Genomic DNA, 20,608 nt, shown 5'->3' on the forward strand with positions numbered 1-20,608 from the left:
AACGCACGCGCATCAGGCTGTTCATACGGTGGCGCTGCCCGTGCGGGAGGTCTGCCGCCGACGCACCGAGACTCCGAATCCGCCAAGACAGAAGAGACGGATGTCTGCGCTTTCTCGACGGGTATTCACGACGGCAGATGGCGGCATCTCCGTTTTGCTATTCGACCTGGGAAACAGCGAGGCCGTGCGGGTCCAGCTGTTCCATCTAAGCGAAAGCAGCTCGGGGCCAAAGCCTTCGGCTTTTTAGCCAGTTAAATGTATTCCCCATATTTCGTTTCAGCTTAAGTTCAGGCGCAGATTAGGCTACGAGCAAATTAGACCCATCAAGCAGCATCAAAAGCAAAAAAGACTCGGGCTATGATAGCCGGGGACAGCTAGCCTACGCAGCTCTGGCGTGAGAGGGACGATCTGCAGACCTGTGCAGGGACTCCCACTGCAAGCTCTGAACGACGGTGACAACCAGGGTCGGCGGGCCCGGAGTGCCGGCCGGTTCTCGAGGAAGTGAAGCCGGGAATTAAAGTAAAGCCATTAGCTGTCTTCTCGTTGTATCGTGCAACTCCTTTGGAGACGAGCAAAGCGTATACTGATCGGGGGCGATTATTAATAGAGCGAGATTATCACAAAGAAAACTTAAAATGGAGCACCCAACGTGAGGCCCGGTCAATAAGCCACTGCTTTCAGTCGTCCCCAAAGAGTCTCACAGATTCCTTGAGCGGGTTATTCATTCACGCTAACGATGCCCGTCGAGACAACGTTTGTTGGAATTTTGGCGACTTGTCTCAGAGCAGAGCTCAGCAGGTGTCTCCTCGTATCGAGTGCCAAAAGTACTCGAAGAACGAGGTTGCGGACGCTGCTCTCTCGAGTACCCCAGAATAGTGGTTGGGAGGAGGTGACGCAACCGAGGGGATGACGAGGAGCGCGGTCAAGATGTAAGAAAGCCGTCTTCGGAGGCAGAGGAAAGGCACCGCATGTTCGCTGGAAGGCAGGATAACGACTGGCAGGAGGGGAAGCAGCAAGGACTTGTTGCAGAATCAGGGCGCTGGACGGGTGTACCGAAGGTCGTGGCTTGGGGTAATGTGGTGATCAAGGAAGTGTTTGTCGAGAAAACGGGGACAGATGAGTGTTTTTTCAGGAGGTTTCGGAAAGATTGTGGGAATACCAGTTGACACCGGGAACATTGGCGGACGAGATTTGCAGTTGGTGTCGGAAAAAAATTGCGGGAACAGCACTTGACACCGGGAACGCTAGCGGACGAGTTTGTTAGAGGCTGTCGGAAAAATATCTTGGAAAGCAGTTGACACCAGGAGCGCTGGTAGGCGAGTTACTGAGCACTACGATTTGTATCTGCTGGACCAAGACAGGTTTTTGCTTCGCGTCATCGCAACAATCAACGAAGGGCAGAGCAACGACTCTCCCTTCAGGGGGTCTTTCCTGGAAAGCTACGGAGACGATTTAAACGATGCTTTTTCGACTTCACTCTGGACGGTAATGGCAGGGACAGCAAGACTTTTAATAAGTTATGTCGCATCACGGTGTAGCCGAGGATGAGGCGGTAGACATTTAGGCTGGCTTGTAGCTGTCCAGGTTGCCCTGAGGCGCGAACGGTTCAAGCGGGCTTGCTCGCTGAGCTGCCGCCCCCTCCGGGGACCGACAAGTCCCTGGAGCCCCTATGCACGTGGACGGAACCGGGCGCTGGAGCGTACATCGATTCGCGCACGGTATAAGCGGCTGTTGCGGAACGCGGGTATGGTATACGGCCTTCCCGCCACAGGCTTTGGATCCCTTCTCTTGCTCAACATATGGACTAAATTTACACCAACATTACCTGTCCTAAAGGAAACTCGCGCTTTGAGCAACGCAGCTAGTGGTTTTCTCGCATCGCTTGCTCTGAAGTGAGAAGTGCCCCCAATGTAAAGACTCGAGAGTCGTGTTTTAATTCTAGGCTTATTCGGCGAGATACAAAAAAAAGGAGCCTGGCCCAGTTTACATCGCTCACTTGAAGGAATACTACCGTCGCGATGGGGAAGTGGATTAACATGAGGTTGCGGTAGGACACATAAAATTCCCTGTTCCTGGCGACCGAGGTGAGGGCTCCGGAATGCGAATTCGCCGAGTTTGCCGCACGGTACACGAACCCGTCGGCAATCAATTTTGCACTGGAGGCTATGGCCACTATCACAATCTCCGGCAGAGTATTTGTTCGTTATTTGTTGTTTTAAAACTTTGTGCTGCGTAGAATGTCTTCTTGGAATGGCGGCCATTGACGGCGTAACCCAGGAAGTCCACCGGGAAAAAACATGGACCCATCCGTTTTCCCAACTGCTCAGGTTGGCTGACACTTGTCCGGCCTGACGAACGGTTAAATCGGCCAGTTCCACGCCCGAGGCGACTTTCAAGTGAAACGGGACAAGTCCGTCCACGCCGGGTAGACAAGCTTAGAGCAGGCCCCCTGCCGCATCATGGTCAGTGGAACAGCGAGCGACGAACAGGTCGACATCGTCTGCCAGCTTCGCTAGAAAAATCAGCTGAGGCCGGCACCAAGAAAGACCAACATTAAGGGTCCTACCACCAACTACGCCGCTTTCGGACGCTTCAACCTGGCCACTCCGGCAACAACAATAGCGGCCGCCTCTCCGACACCTCACACGGCCCCGACCAAAGTGCACACCTGTCTCCCCCCTCCATCAACGTGGAGGAACTCCTCCCTGAGGCCGATGCAGTCCCGTGTACCGGAAGTCCGCCGGACTGCGGGCCTTGAGGGAGGGGGGGAGACGAGGGGGGAAGAAGACGGGGCAGAGGGCAAGTGACAGGCGGTCGACCGAGATGACACGAGCAGGTACCAGACAGGGCGTGCTGCGCGAGGTTGAGGCACGGCATGAACGATGGAGCCATTGTGGCTGGTCTGGTCCATGGCGATCCCCGGAGCGGTCCGCCAGCGAGGTTCTGACCAAGACCGAAGGGAACGGCAAGCCCTCGACATATCGGCCTCGGCCATGGCGATCCGGGAGTGGTTTCGCAGCGAGACTCCGGCTATGATAGCCCGGGACAGGTAGCCTACATAGCGCTGGCGTCCGAAGGACGATCCGCAGGCCTGAACGCGGACTCCAACTGGGAGCCTTGAATGACGGGCGACAGCCAGGGTAGGTGGACCCGGAGTGCCGGCTCTCGAGGATGGGCAACCGAGAAGTACAGTAAACCCATTCGCTGTCCTCTTGTGGCAGTGTGTCTCTCCCTGGGAGACGAGTGAAGCGCATACCGATCGGGCGGCGATTGTTAGTAGAGCGAGATTACCACGAAGAATACCACAAGGTGACAGTCTCAGATGAATAATTCTAACGGGGTATTCGGGGAGTCAATCCTTAGCGAGACCGAGTCGGTGGGACCGGCTGCCAGAAACGCGCCGGCGGCACATCACGTGACCTTCGGCACCCAAACATGAAACGTCAGACGGTGGCAGTTTACTTTGCCGCTTTCCCGCAAAATACCGCTGAGGCTTTCGCCGCCGTTCATTCACCGGTGTCCTCGGGTCCTCCATTTTCCCCGTGGTATTGTCCCAACGGCTTGGATGGTTTCGAGTATTGACTGCTGAAGGGACTTCAGATCAGTTAAGCTTTTTGCTCATCTTTTCTCACTAACCTCATCTCCCATTTCGGAGGAGGTGACACCGGATACAGTCTGGCGTCCGCTCGCCCGGCCGTTTGAAGCTCGGGCGAGAAAAGCGCCAGAAAGTTGCCGGTGCTTGCGGAAGAATCACCACCGGAAAGATGCGCGCCGGCCGGAGACTGACCACGGAAAACGCTTTTGCCGTTTTTCTGGCAAAAGTAAGTTCCAAACGTTTTACCACCGCAATATGCAGTTAGGCGACTACATTTCACCAGTTTTTGGCGGTGCTCGTATCAGTTAGGAGGTTTAACAGCTGAACCCAATCTATATGCGATAGCTATCAATGTTTCGTGTCACCCCAAAATGCAATTGCAGTGCAAAGTTAGAAAACACAAACACAAGCACAGAACTCGTAACCAAAATGCAGGGTCACGGCGCCTACCCCGGGCTTGATTTGCTAAGCCGGTGGCAACATGCGTACCGAAATACGACGAGCGTCCTGGCGAAGCACGTTTGACGTTGTTTGATTGGCTGGATCAGATCTTAGCTTTCGTTTAGACCGGATTCAGTGCTAAAAGGAGTATATACCTAGAGGCATTCATTTCCAAATATTATGACACTCTGGGGGAATCTGCGTAGTTACTTCATCGACGAGACACTCAAACTAATTATTAGGTATTTTGTATTTGGAAGAATAATTTCCGATTAGGCGTAATTATAACGGCAAAAGAGTGAAGACGGAGAGCAAGTCGTCTGCTTATTGCGCACGAGTTGCGGTGACCTCAGAACGACGCTGATATCTGATTGGCTTTGATTGAAGGTATAGTGGGTATACCTCAATGCTAGATGCCTTCAGGTCTACCCACTAGTTTGTCGTTCATTCAGCCAATAAGAGCTCTGCGTTCTGACATCATCGCAACCCCTGTGCAAGAAGCAGATAAACTTTCGCTCCCCATAAGAATCTTTAAAGAAGCACTTGATTTCGGCTGAATTCACACTCACGCGTAATCGTAGCAGTGATTCGTGACCCGAGCCATCACGGTGCCGTCGAAGGCTGTGTGATCGTACAGAAGTGCGGACCCTCCGTCTTCCCCGACAACAACCTGGATCGAGAGACGAAGAAAAGGAAAATCTATGAGCATTATTTCACGGGGCATGTTGTTGCTACGCGTCGTGAGTTACATTGTCAATAACGAATGTGAATATAAAACACGAAGTAATGACAAGGGTATATCGAACTCTTAAAGCTTAAAGTTTCAACAGGACAGAAGGAGGGCGCAGTTATGATGTGTGCCCCTGACCGTGTCATAATTTTTTTTTAATAATGACTGGTATTTTAGTCACCGCCAGAGTGTGAACGACAAGGCGCGTATTGACGCCCGGCCTCCAAAACGCGCCCACTGCCTTCCATCGTGCTTCGACGTCGAGTTAGCTCGGTGTGCACAAGGTGCCGAAGCATTCTCGAAGGCTAGACAACTGAAGCTGCTTCCTGCCGTTCTTACTTTCTCAGGGACTACAGTAAGTGCGACATTGTTGTAGCTAAAATGTAGAAAATTTAGGAAGGTATCTAAACGCGTAACCTGGGAAATCGTTTTTTTTTTTTTTATATATATAAAAGAGCAAATTATTCATGCCTTTTATGTTACCTTTCTTGATTTTTTCCCTAATTTACCAAGTGGTCTATTGTTCGCTTATACTCTATGGTCATTCTTAAACGCTGTTTTCTCTGTTGCTTACTAAAACATATGAAACTGCTTGGTTCCTTGCTTGGCGTTTACCTACAGCAACTGCTCTTGAGTTTTAGTAAAGCGCTAAACAATAAAATATCTATCCAGTGATCAAAGCACAGTAAACCCGGGTAAGGCAAACAGTTTTGTTGAGTAACGAGTCTAAACCGAGAAAGGCCTCATGTCGACATTATTGTGGACGCAGATGGCTTTAAGATCGGCAAGCGCTTCGGCGTCGGACGCTTTCCTCTTACAGACTGTCACGTGGTGGTGTGACCAGCACCTGGAGGGCCGAGGCCACCGCCCCGTCCATGCACGGCCCACTCCCAGCTCCGCACATGCGCGGTGCTCGAAATAACAATCGGCCTCCGGTCACGTACATTCCCAGTTGTATCTACCAGGATAATGCTTAGCGAAGATGAATATTCACATGCATTCCAGCGCACTGGCGGCCTACTTTGGAGGGTTTGTGTCTACGGTTTAAAACCCGTCTTGGTGCCTACCTGAACCGGCTTGTCCCACCACCGATTGGCTGCATATTCGGCGTTCGAACCGCCCTTGTATACCTGCCGGGGCCAGGCCACCTCGTAGAGATCCACGTCTGCTAATCCGCCGTCAAGGCACACCACGAGGGCAGCCCTCTGGATCGCTGCCAGAGACGCCGCGTTCTCAGAATCTGCGTCATAATGACAGGAAACAGGATTGTTCTATTTTGTGTTGTATGTACTGAATTCCGCTTTGCGATTTATGTTTTTTTTTTTCTATTAAGAAGTCGTTTCTGTTATTCTTCGCTCTCATATTCTGCTGTCGTGATGTAGGCTACACTCTCATTACCTGGCGCTGTGTTTCAGTGCACAGGTTTCTTTGATATATATATATATATATATATATTTTAACGGTATGGGGGGGGGGGGGGGGGGGAACAAAAACGGATCCGTGAAATCCGGGCTCTTAAAGGAAAAAAAATTTGTTCGTGACAATATTTCTTCTCAGCATTCACAGCGTGACACCGGCTTAGAGTCGTCTCTCGGATACATAGTTCTATTAACAAAGGTGGCATCCCATCAGGAACATCAGGTGATCCCACACCGCCCGAGGCAACTTCGCGTTCGCACCTCAGGACAATAAACACCTGTGCTCGGGGCCCACGCATTGCTGCACAGACGTCTCCAGCCTCTTTCGCCGGCGGTGAAATATCCTCTCAACAGAATGAAATTGGAAGCGATATTGTAAATTTGTCAAGCACGACACTGTCACAAGAAGAGGTTACGATTCTTTCGAAGGGCCTCAGCTTCTCCCCTGCAACCTGGAGGGTATGACAAATTCCATTTATACCAGGACGTGGACAACTTCTCCCGTAGTCTACGTCTCCGAGAATATTTTCACGAGCGCCCTAGTGAAGGCGGCTGCCCCCTTCCCTCAATTCCAAAAAAGCACTGGACACCAAGCAACTAAAGGAACAAATACTTGAATATGTACATAGAGGTGGTACAGCGGGAAATTATAGAGTTATTTCAGAAAAAAACGGGTTCCGAAATACAACCTTTCACTCTCCGAAAACAAGTGCATTAAACTTCTTGGCTCCAGGACCGACATTGTTATTAAGCCAGCCGACAAATGTGGTGCTGTAATTGTTCTCAATACGCGGGACTACATTAATGAAAGACTCCGACAAATAAATTACCCCAAATTTTACAAAAAAACTTTCAGGTGACTCAACATTGCGATTCATGTCCATTGTTCTCAGAACACTGTTCCACTTGAAAGACAACGGTGGCATAACTAAGGCAATGTTCCACTGCATTAAGCCCTGGCACCACAGGCACCATATGCTACCTAAAATACACAAGGAGAATAACCCTGGAAGGCCAATAGTGTCTGGCATAGGAACAGTAACCGAAAGAATATCAAGTTTTATTGACACTATAATTAAGGAAATCCCCCCTCCTTTCCGTCATTTTTGAGGGACACGAACCATTTCATCCAGGATATATCCCAGCTAACCATACCCACAGGATCATTTCTGGTAACATTGGACGTAACTGCGCTGTACACCAATATTCCGCACGATGACGGCATCGCAGCGGTAATTGGAGCGTATGTGAACACCCGAAACTCTTCAATACTCGATTGTCAGTCCTTAACCAAATTGTTACGACTCGTGCTTGAATTTTGAATTCGAAGATGAACATTACCTCTAAATTAGCGGAACCACCATGGGCACAAAAATGGCCCCAAATTATGCCAACATTTTCATGGCGGAATTGGACGGTCGGTTCCTCGCACATCGTCCGATTCAGCCATATTTCTATAAAAGGTATATTGACGATATTTTTTATGATATGGACAGGCACCGAGGACGAACTCAACACATTTATTTCGGAATACAATTCGGCTCATTCCTCTATTTGGTTCAGCCACAACGTATCGCAGCAGACAATTAGTTTCTTGGACGTTACCGTCGAAATTTAGGATTACAAACTTTCCACTAAACTCTACAGAAAACCCACGGACAGGCAACAATATCTTAACTACGATAGCTGCCACCCCCGCCACTGCAAAAATAGTTTGCCCTATTCTCAGGCGCATAGGTACAAACGAATATGCAGCAACGAGAAATACTTCAAACAAAACGCAGATAATCTAATGAAAGCACTCATTAGGCAAAATTATCCGCCAGGCGTCATAAACAATGATATAGAAATGGCTAGTAAACTAGACCGCACGACAGCCATCAACAAAACAAGCGTTCAAAACTCAGAGAATAATCAATATAATTTAGTGCTAACCTAGGCAAGTAACTTTCCCAACCTCAACAACATCTTACGCAAAAATTTTAATATTCTCTCACAAAACCATTGCCTCCAATCTGTCTTTCCGCAGGCTCCACGCGTCGTCTACCGTCGAGGAAAAAGCCTTAAAGACATGCTAGTACGATACAAAACCACGCAAGAGGAGTACCTGGGATCTCGGCCATGCCGGGTGCCGCGGTGCAAAGTGTGTAGCCACATGATGGAATCCGTGGAGGCAAAAAGTACAAATTCGGACTTCACTGTTATTCACCTTTAGGATAAACGGAAATTATATCTGTAACTCAGCTAATGTTGTCTATCTGTTGCACTGCCGCGTATGCAACATGCAGTATATTGGACAGACCGATCTCTCTTCCGTCAAAGATTTAACAATCACAAGTCCCACCTTAACGCACTCCCCAAACTCCCGCTCTCCAAACATATGCGTCTCGATCAACACCACATAAACAAAATATTTGTAACTATACTTCAATCGGGATTTAGTACAGCACGCGAAAGGGAGCAAAGGGAATCGTACCTAATTAAAAAGTTTAACACGCTTCGCGTGGGCATTAACGAGAGCGCCGGCCTGCTTAGCTGGTTACATCTTGAGCGGTTCAACTCCTCGGAACCCCCACGTCGACGGGAAAACGAACAGACGGAGTACCGCCTGCCTAGAGTTTTTCCTGCGCTGGACATCATTACGACCTCGAGGAAGGTCTTCGCTCTCGGGTGCGAGATGGGGAGGCGGGCGGTGAGAAAAATAAAAATAAGGAAAGTGGAAGAAGAAAAGAAGGGGGGGGGGGGGGGGGGGGGCATGCTTGCACGTGAGTGTGTGGGTGTGTGTGTGTGTGGGGGGGGGGTGGAGAGGGGTGTTTGGGTGTGTAACTTGAACCATCGCGCGTCTCGGTTGGGGCCCGAGCTGCTCCTGTGTCTCTGCTGGCTCTTCTCGGCCACCCGGGCGCGCTTTTGGGCCCACTTGATTTTGTTTTATTCCCTTGTTTCGTTCTTTACACTGCCGAGCCCCAACGGCGCCTAGCGGGAGGTTGTTTGGGGAGGCATGCGGGGCCCCTTCCCTGGCCGCGGCCTTCGTCTACCCATGGTCGGTCCTGAGAACTTGTTGTTTCGCCTTTCGTCAATGTTTTTTTTTTTTTTTTTTTTTCTGCCGCCGTGTCAAAGTGGCGGGCTTCCAGCTTTCACTGCAACATTAGGACCTGATGAAAAGCGGTCCTTGCTCGGAACGTCGTCCAATAAATACGTTTTAAAGCATTTCTCTCTTTTTTACGATATATATATATATATATATATATATATATATATATATATACACATACATATATACACACATACAGGGTGTCACAAAAGAAAATTGGCACGGTCCTTTTTACCGCAGAACTAAACTAGGCATCGCAAAACGCTCATTCTCCACCCAAAAATTGACTTAGACGTCATAACCAGATGCCAAAGTTTCAGCCCGATCCGATAACTTAATCAAAAGTTATAAGTGATTTTCTGAAAATTTCACTGGGAAAATGAAGCCCATTTTTTCCCGTTTTCGGTTTCTGGTGCCATAGAGCCCCATGTGTTCGAAAACTCTGTCGGCCTCCATTTTCCCATCGAAATTTTCAGAAAATCAGTTATAACTTTTGAATGAGTTATCGGATAGGGCTGATACTTTGACATCTGGTTCTGACCTCTAGCGCTACCTTTGGGCGAAGAATAAGCGTTATGTATACAACGCTGATTCGGCGTTATATATATAACAAGGTTCTCGTTTGTGGCAAATATTGCCATTTTTTCGCACGTTGCACTGCATTCGCACGTTCTGCAATGCGTTGACAAATGTACGGCTTACGTTCCCGTCAAAGGCGCTGCGTGCTCACAGGTTCTGTTATTGATGCAACTGCCTGTTTGGCCGATATAGTACCTGCCGCAGGACAAGGGAAGTTGGTAGACGTCCCCCGTCGTGCGTGGAGCACACTTTGGTTGGTAGGCGGTATCACATGGGTCACTGGGGACATTTTCGTTAAAAACTTCTCTGCACATGGCATCTGCATTGTTGCGCGCAGATTTCACGATTTGACCGTCCTGCTCTTTTGCGATCTCTTTCAGCTTCTGTGATATATCATGCATGTACGGAATGACAGCCATTTTTCGTCAATATCCTTACTTTTCTTCGATTCTTGTCTTCTTGCTCATGAGGTTCATGCAGATGAATTCAAAAACGGCTCCCTAGACGCCAGTTGCATAGCTAGAATTTCCTAGTCGAGTAATTCGATTATCAAAACTTGGCCCAATTCGATGATTGCATAATTTGTTTAAGGCGAAGGCCATCGACGTTTTGGCAACACTCGTTTTAATAGTTCTGGAATAGCCTAATTCGAAAGAAAGAAATTTTTTATCTGACCTAGGTTCATACCTTTAGCATACGTGTGGTTGCTGAAACTCAAGAAGTAAATCGGGGGACTTAATGAATTTTTCGAAGGTAATACTTGTGTGGCTAACAGATCCCTGCAACTATCTCAAAGCCTTTCAGACCCATTGCTGTGCATTCACGCTTCTGGTCGTCTACCTGCGTAGTACACCAATACAAGAAAATCGTCCAGATACCTACAAATGGCCTTGATTCTTGTATGTTTTAGGTTGATGTCCATCTCCCTATTCCATGCAGCTAGAAACAGGTAACATAGTTGTTGAGCTACCCAAAATTTAATGCAGACACCACTTTTTTTGTAGATACTGATTACCTTGATTTGCTACCACTGTCGCCATCGATTTGCTACCACTGTCGCCATAGTTCTAAAATGGTGTCCACGTCGAGTCCAGCTGCATTTTAAAATGGTGTTATGACTTGTTCCTCGATGGCCTTACGGAGGACCGCTGCAAGGTTCGCATGTGGAATGAACAATGCATTTCCTGTACGTCGTTGGAAAAATCTCAGACGGCATTAGCTTCGTTGTTTCGAGGAAACGCAATAAGTTGTTCCGAATCGATGATCCTTTGCGAATCATTGCACTGTATCAAGAACTGTTATTTTGCTAGAAAGGTCGACAGAAACGCTTGACTGGTTTCCCTCTCTCATACAATCGCCCAAAACGCTATGCCTTATTTATGGGTTTTCGACTAGCAAAAAAAACTTCCAGGTGTCCTTGTTTCTTTTCTTTATTTTGGTGCACAGGTTGCTGGGGTTGTTGTTCTCGAAAAGCCTAGTAACAGCTTGTTTCGCTGTTTTAGAGCGCAGCTCTGAGGCGCCCGTTTCCGGCTGAGCTCCGTCGCCGTCGGCTTCTTTGACTTGCAATGCAATCCTCACTTTTACTGATCATCTTTTTGTTAACTGTCTTGATTCCGATATCTCGTATCGGATCAAGACGACCTATCAATGGGCTTAAGTTATGGTGGGAGAAAGAATTCGGTCCTAGTACAAGTACGTTGAAGGCTTTTTCCGAAATATTAACATTTCCAATAACCGGGAGAGGCGGCCTTAGGGGTTGTCTCTTACTTGTGGCTCTAAGATGTTATTTCGAATATCGAAGATACCACTTTGAACGTACGGCTTATGTTGAGTGGCTCGCCATCACCAGGTGATTCGTGAAAACGTTATAGTGGAGACACTTGGCAAGCAGAAAGTCTGTGAGTTTACGTTTTTGTCGCTACTTTCCTGAACTGACAATCCTAGAGAATCGCGTGACGTGTCCTTTTGATGGTGCCATCAGGCAAAAAAATTGTCGAACATCGTCAAGTAGGGTCTGCTTACTGATACAAGGTGAGAGCAACCTGCCTTGGCATGTGGTTGTAGCAGTGCTAAGGGTGAAGGCGCGCCAATCAAATGAGTTCAAGAAGAGAAATGAGGGGCTCAAATAACTAGAAAGAAACTGAGTTTAGAGCTGGAATTGAGCTAGTTGGTACATATAGGGAACGCGACAGAACAGCACACGACAAAACAGCACGCGACAAAACAGCACGGTCAAAACAGCACGCGTCAAAACAGCACAGCGTCAAAACAGCACGGCGACAAAACAGCACGCGTCAAAACAGCACGCGACAAAACAGCACTGCGCCAAAACGGCACAGCGACAGAAGAGCACGTGCCAAAACAGCACGGCGTCAAAACAGCACATGCGACAAAACAGCGCGCATGTAAAAAGGCTGTAATAGGTAGCGTTTTATAAAAACAAAACAGAACGCAAAGAAAAAGGGTTGGAGATTGCATGGCATTATTTAACAGCTAGTGGAGAAACAATAAATAAAAAAAGTACGCATGGCGGCGACGTGATCGCACTCAAGTCAGTGTCCCGAGTGCTGCTGCTGTGTGATTGCTAAAAACAAATAAAGTTAGCAGAAGTTACTACTACTTAACTACGCTGATCTCTGAAGAGATTGGGTAGTTAGAGGGGATACATTCGCGTCGATGTTGGCTGCGTTGTCTGGTCTTTTTTGAAGTATCAGGGAAAGAGGAAAAGTTATTGGGGAAAAAGAAATCCATAAGTTCAAGTTATGAACCGCCTGGTTTGTGGCGGTCCGGTGAGGGTCCGTAGTACTCCTCGTTTCGTAATTACCACCTAAGCGTAGAACGTCCGTCAACAGGTCATTGTACTATCGGGTCAATTTAAAAGTCACCGTTTTTGTTTCCAGTTTGGGTCATACTATTTGTGCCTGAGAAGAAGGAGAGGTTGTGTTTTTGTAACCGTGAAAGCTATGGACCATAGAGATTACATAAAGTGGGGAAAAGGACAGTTGAAATTTCTCTATTTCATCCTTTTCCACTCTGCCTCTTGCGGCCACGCGGTAGGTTGATGGAATAGCACGGAATGAATACAGGCTTCCCAGCAACTACCTCCAGTACATTATTGATTTTACGGTATCGACATTTATCGAAATAACACTTATGTGCCACTCTTGTTCTAGGACAAATTAGTATTGCCAGTATTAATGGCACCAACGCCAAATCCAAGTGAGAATATTAATTGATACGATCGCGTTTTTTTTTTCTTTTTTGTCCAGCATACGTTTACATTTGGATATTATTTTTTTATTTTTAATAAGAAACACTGCGAAATCGAGCTCTGAATTTCGGAGAATTCGGAATCAAACAAAAATAAACTCCGATAAACTCCGAATTTTCGGCAAAAAATAAACTCAGAAAAACACCCTCCGAACTTGATGAAAATTAAACTCTGAAAACACGAAACCCTACGCATTACTGACCTTATGACAACTTCCTTTCGAAGTTTTCAGCTTTCCTGCGTGATCGGTTCAACTTTCAACAAAAACTTCGGGGGCGCAGGGGTCTTCAGGGCGAAATCTGGGTTTTTCACCTGATAGGGATTTGTACCAAATTTTTTGTTAAAAGAAGAGAGTTTAGTTGTGAAATCAAACAACGGAAATCAAGAGCGTCCGTAAATGCCGTGCATTTCTTAACACCCCTAGCTTCCGTCTACTAGAGGAGGGCATAAATACGAGTGAGTGTTTTATTGTCATATCTGCCGTCGGCGCGAATTTATCATCTCTCGCAGTCGTGAAAATGGAATAAACGCACCGAGTACAATGCTTGCTAATTTCTCCATTTTGATATTTGCCTCTCCGACCGAAGTGGTACTAAAGCTCATGCTCGTCCTGTGTATGGATACGAGCACGCGACGATAATGTCAGATCACGATAAGCCCCCAGTGTGTCTTACAGAAAGGTCGCGTCGGCTGCCAAAGACGGAAACAAATAAGTAGACAAGTACCTGGTACTCAATATACATTTTACACAAACGCTTTTAATTATTGAATTTTCGTTAGTTTACTGGTTTTCGTCAATAAACCTAATATAAATGAGAAGAATATGAGTCTACAATTATTCACCGCAATAAACCGAAACTTTTGTTTGGAATAAAAACCGAAAAAAAGTGTGCGGAATTTCAAATAATACAAACCGAAAACGCCGAACTCTAGCTATATTGTCAATGTCATGTTTTGACGCTCTGCTATTTTGTCGCTGTGCTATTTTGACGTCGTGCTGTTTTGACACCGTGCTGTTTTGGCACGTGCTCTTCTGTCGCTGTGCCGTTTTGGCGCTGTGCTGTTTTGTCGCGTGCTATTTTGACGCGTGCTGTTTTGTCGCCGTGCTGTTTTGACGCTGTGCTGTTTTGACGCGTGCTGCTTTGACCGTGCTGTTTTGTCGCGTGCTGTTATGTCGTGTGCTGTTCTGTCATGGCCATATATAGGCCAAAGAGGAAGAGTACATATAGGCCAAAGAGGAAGAGGCATCAATGGCAAAACCATGGAGAACGCAGCGCCTTTGAAGGGAGCGTAAGCAGGACATTTGTCAGCGCATTGCAGAACATGCAAATGCACTGCGACGTTTAAAAGCATCACAATACTTGCAACAAAAAGCAACCATTTGCTCGTGAGATGCTTGAGGCACTGGTCATTGAAATCCACGCGGATCACTTTGTTAGCTCGCTGTCCAACGCCATCAATACGAAAGAAATGCAAGGTATGAGGTGTGCAACTACCTGTTGACTCATAGCTTGCTTTTCGGCAGGTTAAGAGAAAAGTGTGTTGTGTTTATTATGTTTGTAAGGCTATGGTGTTTTATTGTTTGTAAGACTGTGGTGTTTCATTGTTTGATCTGAACTTTATTTTTTTTTGTACTGTATAGGTTTATGTGCGTATATATTATTTGCGTGTTGATACGACCTCTGATACGACCTCTAAAGCAAATTTATAGTAAGCTGGCGTGTTTTCCTCATTTCTTCCACTTTCTACATAACTTCAAGCTTACGAATACGACGGTGACACGAGGGTAATTCTGGGGCTGTTCGGATGTACACTGGTGCAGCTCAAATGCTTCGTGTATCCTTATAGCTGCACGATTCATTCGTTCTTATCGTTAGAAGCTCAAAACACACAAAACAATTAGGAGAACGTAAAATAAGGTAGTCTCACACTCTAATTTGCTTTCCTTCAGGCTTCTCTGCCTTCAGAAATTACGAACAATTAAACCAAATTCAACTTCATCTTCGATTCTTCATTATTCCATGTGCCGTAATTCTGAACACCACACTGTATATGCACCACATGTTTCCGAAAACATCCACTCACGCGTTAGGTGTTCACAATAGCGAACAACCACTTCTTTGCGAATACGCGGACAAGTGCCACGAGCGAGCGTTTCGCCGCCATTTGCCTCAAGGGATCCACAAGGTACGCATTTTATGCAGTGGCGCGTATGGTGCTATTCGGGGGAGAAACAAACACAATGACATTAAGGGGCTTTCAGCTTTGCGCGCCTGCTACTCTGTATGCTTGCTGTAGTGCAAAGTCATGAGTTCATACGCCGGGTGGACTATCCGTCGGTTGCAATGTTATTAGATTAGCTCAGTTGTGAAACTGCCACAGGGGGAGCGAGCAAACCGAATGGTGGAAAGGAGGTCGCCTACCCTCCAGCGTTTGCTCCGCTAAGGTGGAGCAAGGAGGGAGGAGCTTCCCCTCAATATTTAACCGATCCCGGACTATAGCAAAGTCGGTTGGTGTGCTATGAATTTAAGAAGCAGGACCCAGACGATTATCGGGAACCTGCGAACGCAGGCTCCCGTTACCCATACTGCATGGGTCCAGCTGCTTCAACTCACTTTCGCCTCCGTTTGGCTCCGAGCAAAGGCATCAAGCTACGGACCGCACGGCCCGGGACTTGATTCCTACTGAGTCACGTGGTAAAATCGCTTGTTACGACCTCTTGCCCTTGATTATGATTACGTACAGTAAACATGGTTAAGTCTGCCCTTTACTTGGTAGCTTATACAAGGCCTGGTGTCAGCTAAGTGCGCTTTATGTTGTCTTGGTCTGCGTCTAACGCGTGCTCGTCACTCTCGAGCGTGACACTTTTGCTCATGATTACCAGTCCATACACGCATTCCTTGTTAAAAACTGAATTGCAAAAACAACCCAAGACAGTCGCCAAGGACGGCAGTTAGAAATACGCCTCCGCACAATGAACATTTTTGCAGCAACGAGCGTTGTTTACCGCTATTTTTTTATAACTATAAAACGATGTATTTTAAAATACACAAACAATCGCTCTTGTCCATCCAGCGCCGTATAAGGGTTTTCCTCAGTACTACAAACTTAAGGCACTCTAAAATATAAAACAAAATTGCGTCCTACACATCTCCTGGCTCCTCCTTTTTTTTTTAAACAAACTAAATAAACAAACAAACAACTTTCCTTCGTAAGCATTGTTTTTCTTTCACATTCACTGTTAAAATTCTTCTGGCAACCAAATGCCATGTTTTGTTTTTAATGAGCTTTTCACAACTCAGGCATTTGCCAAGAACTAGACGAGTTTTATAATTAGTTTACTAATGCGACATATTGCCTTTATAAACGTCTTATTTGAAGCGAAATATTTATATAATATTCATTTCTTGCATCGGTTAGGATTTTTTTCGACACTGTCGCAGACGTTTTTACACCGCACTTTAAACAAAACAAAACAAAAATCTCAAGGTCAGGAACAAAAAATTTTGAAAAAACGAAAATGGCTAATGAACTGTATTTCTAGGCTGTATCACGCCCGAAATGTTTCCTTGCGCTCTCTTTCTCTAGAAGCTATCTCCCAAAGGTTAACCGCATCATTATTTGATTATCAACACGCCTTGCATACACGAGGGTTGTTCCTCGGCTGCCATTTTTTAACCTCAGCAGTGATCACCAGATAAACAGCCGCTATTTACTTCTTTGTGGCTGATTAACGAGTAACTAGGGCGTAAGGGTGTGTAAAATAAACGATTAGCGTTTTCTTTCCCCTTTGGATTTAAGCAACAAACTACAGAGCAAGAGAACGGTATTATAGCATGGGGTATCACTACAGATGGCGTCCCTCATAGACCGACGAACTAAGAAATATATCACTGTGCTAACGTTTTGCCGTACCACCAATGATGCTGGACGATATGAACCAAAACAACTCAGCAGCACAGCCCCGGCAAACTGCAGATAAACACAATGAACACGATCAGAATACGACTTAAACTACTTCGGCTATATATGCAGTTGCTACACGTACCAAGGCGAGGCTAGCACGGCTGCCTTCCCGTAATGGCGGCAGCATACTGGAGCGAGAGTAGGCCATTGCGCAGAGGACTACTGAAAATAGGTTTGTTCCGTGTGCACTCCATGCCCCAAAGCGCACAGTCAATGTTGCATCCAACTGTGGAGGATACGTCCGCACTGAATTGTAAGTCACGTGAAAAGTCCCTATAAACATGTTGATTTCTCTGATTTGGTGAACTTGATGAACCCCTTTCATCAGCGTATCTTTGTAGGAAGCTGCGGCATTCCCGCACAACGGCGGACGCAACTCGCAACGTCACTGCACACTTTCAGTGGTTGGTTGGAATATAAGGCAATATTACACTCGCAGAAACAAACGTTATGGAAACTGCAGCGTTATGATTTCGGCACTGCTCTTTTGACTCGTCGGCTACTATAGACCCTTTCGCCTAACCTCGCATGGCAAGGAGGTTATAATGGGCAGGAGGTGGCGTCCCTATGTCCAATGCACGGAGCGAGATGTAATGGAAGTAGGCGGAGCCACGAACTCTTCTCAACCAATCGGGAGCTCGTCAATGGGTGCTGCTATTGATTGTTTGGGCAAACAACCCTCGATGCCATGGCATTTCCGTGGCAACCCGCTTTGTTTGCCCCAAATATCAATGGCGGCGTCCACTGAATCGGTGTTTAACAGGCGAGATTTGGAGCCCAACGCTTGCCTGAGCCGTAGGAAGTCGACGTGTAGCGGACGCTCTCGACACCAATCCTGCAGCGTCGTCTAGAACGAGTCGTCATTGCGCGGCTTTGGAAAGCGATCGCGTGTCAGTCGTCGCACGCACGAACGCTGAGAATGGCACCGCGGATTGAGAAAGCCGCATACGAACCCTGCTTCCAGAAGGTGTTGGTTCTACACTGTCGTGATGAGAATGCGGGTTCGCATCGAGACATTCTTTGGTGCAGCAATCGAATCGAAAGCCTGCCGCGACAGCGAGCAGACGAAACAGACCGCACACCCAAAGCAGACGTAGCCTTAGCCTCACGCAGTCGACCAAGCGGCGAGCAGACGCTGCGAGCTGGGTTGGATTTAGTTCAGATGAGAACGGTTCGGTGCGCAAAGCAGTCTGTGATTGGGTATTTCTTTCCGGCGACGCTGGGCATGATGTCATGCTGGGTACTGCCCTATTCAAACGTCGCTGCCGCATGGGTACTGCCATTTCGGGGTCACGTAATGCGGCGGCCATTAGGTTGCTACAATTCGTCGCACTGCTCTCGCTGCGCGTCTTAGCGAATCCGTTGCATTCGTGTCGCGCTTCAGTGCACTTTTTGCCTTACTCTGGAACGTATCACCCGATATTTATATATACTACTTAATTATATTACATCAGTATCTGCACACCGTCTTCAGTTAATTTATGAACATTTTGACTATTTTCACCGTCGGCCTACGTGGTGCATGGGAATCCAAGCCACCACCAATGAACAGTGAGTATTCAAGTTACTCTAAAACAGCACGATATTTCATACGCGGGTTACTTTCGACAGCTCTGGTTTGCTTAGTTATAGCGGTAGCACATTCGCAGTAAAACGCCAAGAAAGATGACAAAACAATCAGAACAGGAATCCACTGTGTGTTATACTTGAAAGCATCGTCTTCTAGTTTTATAGCAGATCGAAAACAGCTGATTTTAATTAAAGGGGGAACTTGTGGAAAAGATAACCGACGAAAATTTAACGTACATATTTACTGATGCTTGGCATCATGTACGTCAACATGAGACAATTTGTATGTTCAAATCATTACACCTTCGAGTCTTTTACGCTGTTAATCGTTCTTGCAAAATAAACCTTCGCTTGATCTGCTTATTCCCAAATTTGAAAATAAAAATTAAATACAGTGATTGTGCCCATGCCTGCAATATTGCAAGTACTTTAATTATTGGGTTCCGATAGTCACTTAGAGCGTAGTAATTTACTTAAATACAAAGAATACAACCCTACACCTAAAACACTCTCACAGACAGCTTAAGAGTGCTTGCGACACGCAAAATATGACGCCGAGTATAAGCCACCCGCATAAGATCACCCTTGCACGTCGTTGTCGATGCCGAACGGAGATTTGCTTTCAGAGGCTGGCGTCGTCGATATATTTACATAAGTCTATGAAGTGGCGCCTGGCGTTTGATCTCGGCCATACGTTCTGAAATCTTCTTTCTTGCGCTCTTTAATTTTACTTAGAAAAAAGCCAAATGTCAGCCTTACTTTGACAGGCCTGTGTCTTACATCATATTTCAATTACGCAGTATACAAATGTCCGTATAGAAACTAGTTTGTTTCCTAAGGCCAATTCTCTGGAATGCCGTTATTAAGTAATTTAGCAGGATAGATCAGGGTAGATTATAATAGAAATATCCTACTCGGTCTAGGTCGAACTATGGAGATAGTTTTCCAGTCAATTTTTAAAGAAAACAGTACGAGAAAATATTTTTATGGGTTATTTGCTTGATTATAGGAAATTCTCTAGTTTGCAAACTTCACGAAAAGGTAATGTCTAGGAAAATCAAACAATGAGCAGTAAACTCGAACGTTAATCTGTTTTTTGCGATTTAGAATAGTTAATCAAGTTATGGACCTGCTTATTCACTATGCATTTATGCGCTAGTCTCCACCTTGTTGAAAGCGACTATGAGCTAGTGTCATCAGGCACGGCCATTCACGATACTAGTACTCCTTGTGCATCAGTTTTGTTGTTTTGTCGCCAAACCTTGTATAAATTAACAACAAACATAATGAGATGCATCACACATGTTCGAAGGAATACCTACAATTTAGGCTCAAAGTAACTTTGTGGTTCCCGAAATAGCCAGTTACTGCTGTTTTTATTGTTTAGGGTCTAAAAGGGACACATTTTCACAGTCAAAATAATTACAAATGATATAATACATAAATACAGCCGTGTACCGGTTGAACCCCAAATAATCAAGTTGAAGCAACCTAAATGTAGCGAGTGCGTCGCAACACTTCATCCATCAGTCTGGCAACTACAGAGACGAAATCTATAATATTAGCTAGGCTTCAATGTTTGCATTCATATGCAATGCCTTGCACGTTCCCCGGTTTTAGTTGTTCGGCCATTGTGCAGTGGTTTCGGCCTTTTCACAAACGGCACGTGACTTTCGAAAGGAGGGCAGTTGCATACGTTTAAAAAAGGGGCAAAATTCCCATTCGACGACATGTTCTACCATAAAATCTTTCACCTGACGTCGAGACGCAGCCGATGCTACAACCTAATGGCGCAAGTCAGACAGCTTCAAAAGCACATTATCTTGGTGTTCGTCATGCTTCTGTACGTACGCGTTCGATCATTGCTGAACCAATCATATGCAGAAAAGGCCGTGTGACTTATGCTTTTCACGCTGCTTGATGAACCCCATTACCTCAAAGCAGCGGC

The 20,608-nt window shown here is 46.4% G+C and overlaps 1 protein-coding gene across 1 annotated transcript in view; it reads right to left on the bottom strand.

The window, feature by feature from the left end:
- LOC8027201 (carnitine O-acetyltransferase-like) overlaps positions 1-20,608 on the bottom strand; it is a 38,110-nt gene that overhangs the window by 7,306 nt on the left and 10,196 nt on the right. The window contains exons 5-6 of the mRNA XM_040220320.2: positions 5,834-6,006; positions 4,606-4,706 (exon numbers count right to left, since the gene is read on the bottom strand). Of these exons, the coding sequence (XP_040076254.2) occupies positions 4,606-4,706; positions 5,834-6,006 (274 nt within the window). The remainder of the gene's footprint in view (positions 1-4,605; positions 4,707-5,833; positions 6,007-20,608) is intronic.

Source organism: Ixodes scapularis, unplaced genomic scaffold (genome assembly GCF_016920785.2).
Source record: "Ixodes scapularis isolate PalLabHiFi unplaced genomic scaffold, ASM1692078v2 ptg001212l_1___fragment_1__unscaffolded, whole genome shotgun sequence".
NCBI lineage: Eukaryota > Metazoa > Arthropoda > Arachnida > Ixodida > Ixodidae > Ixodes > Ixodes scapularis.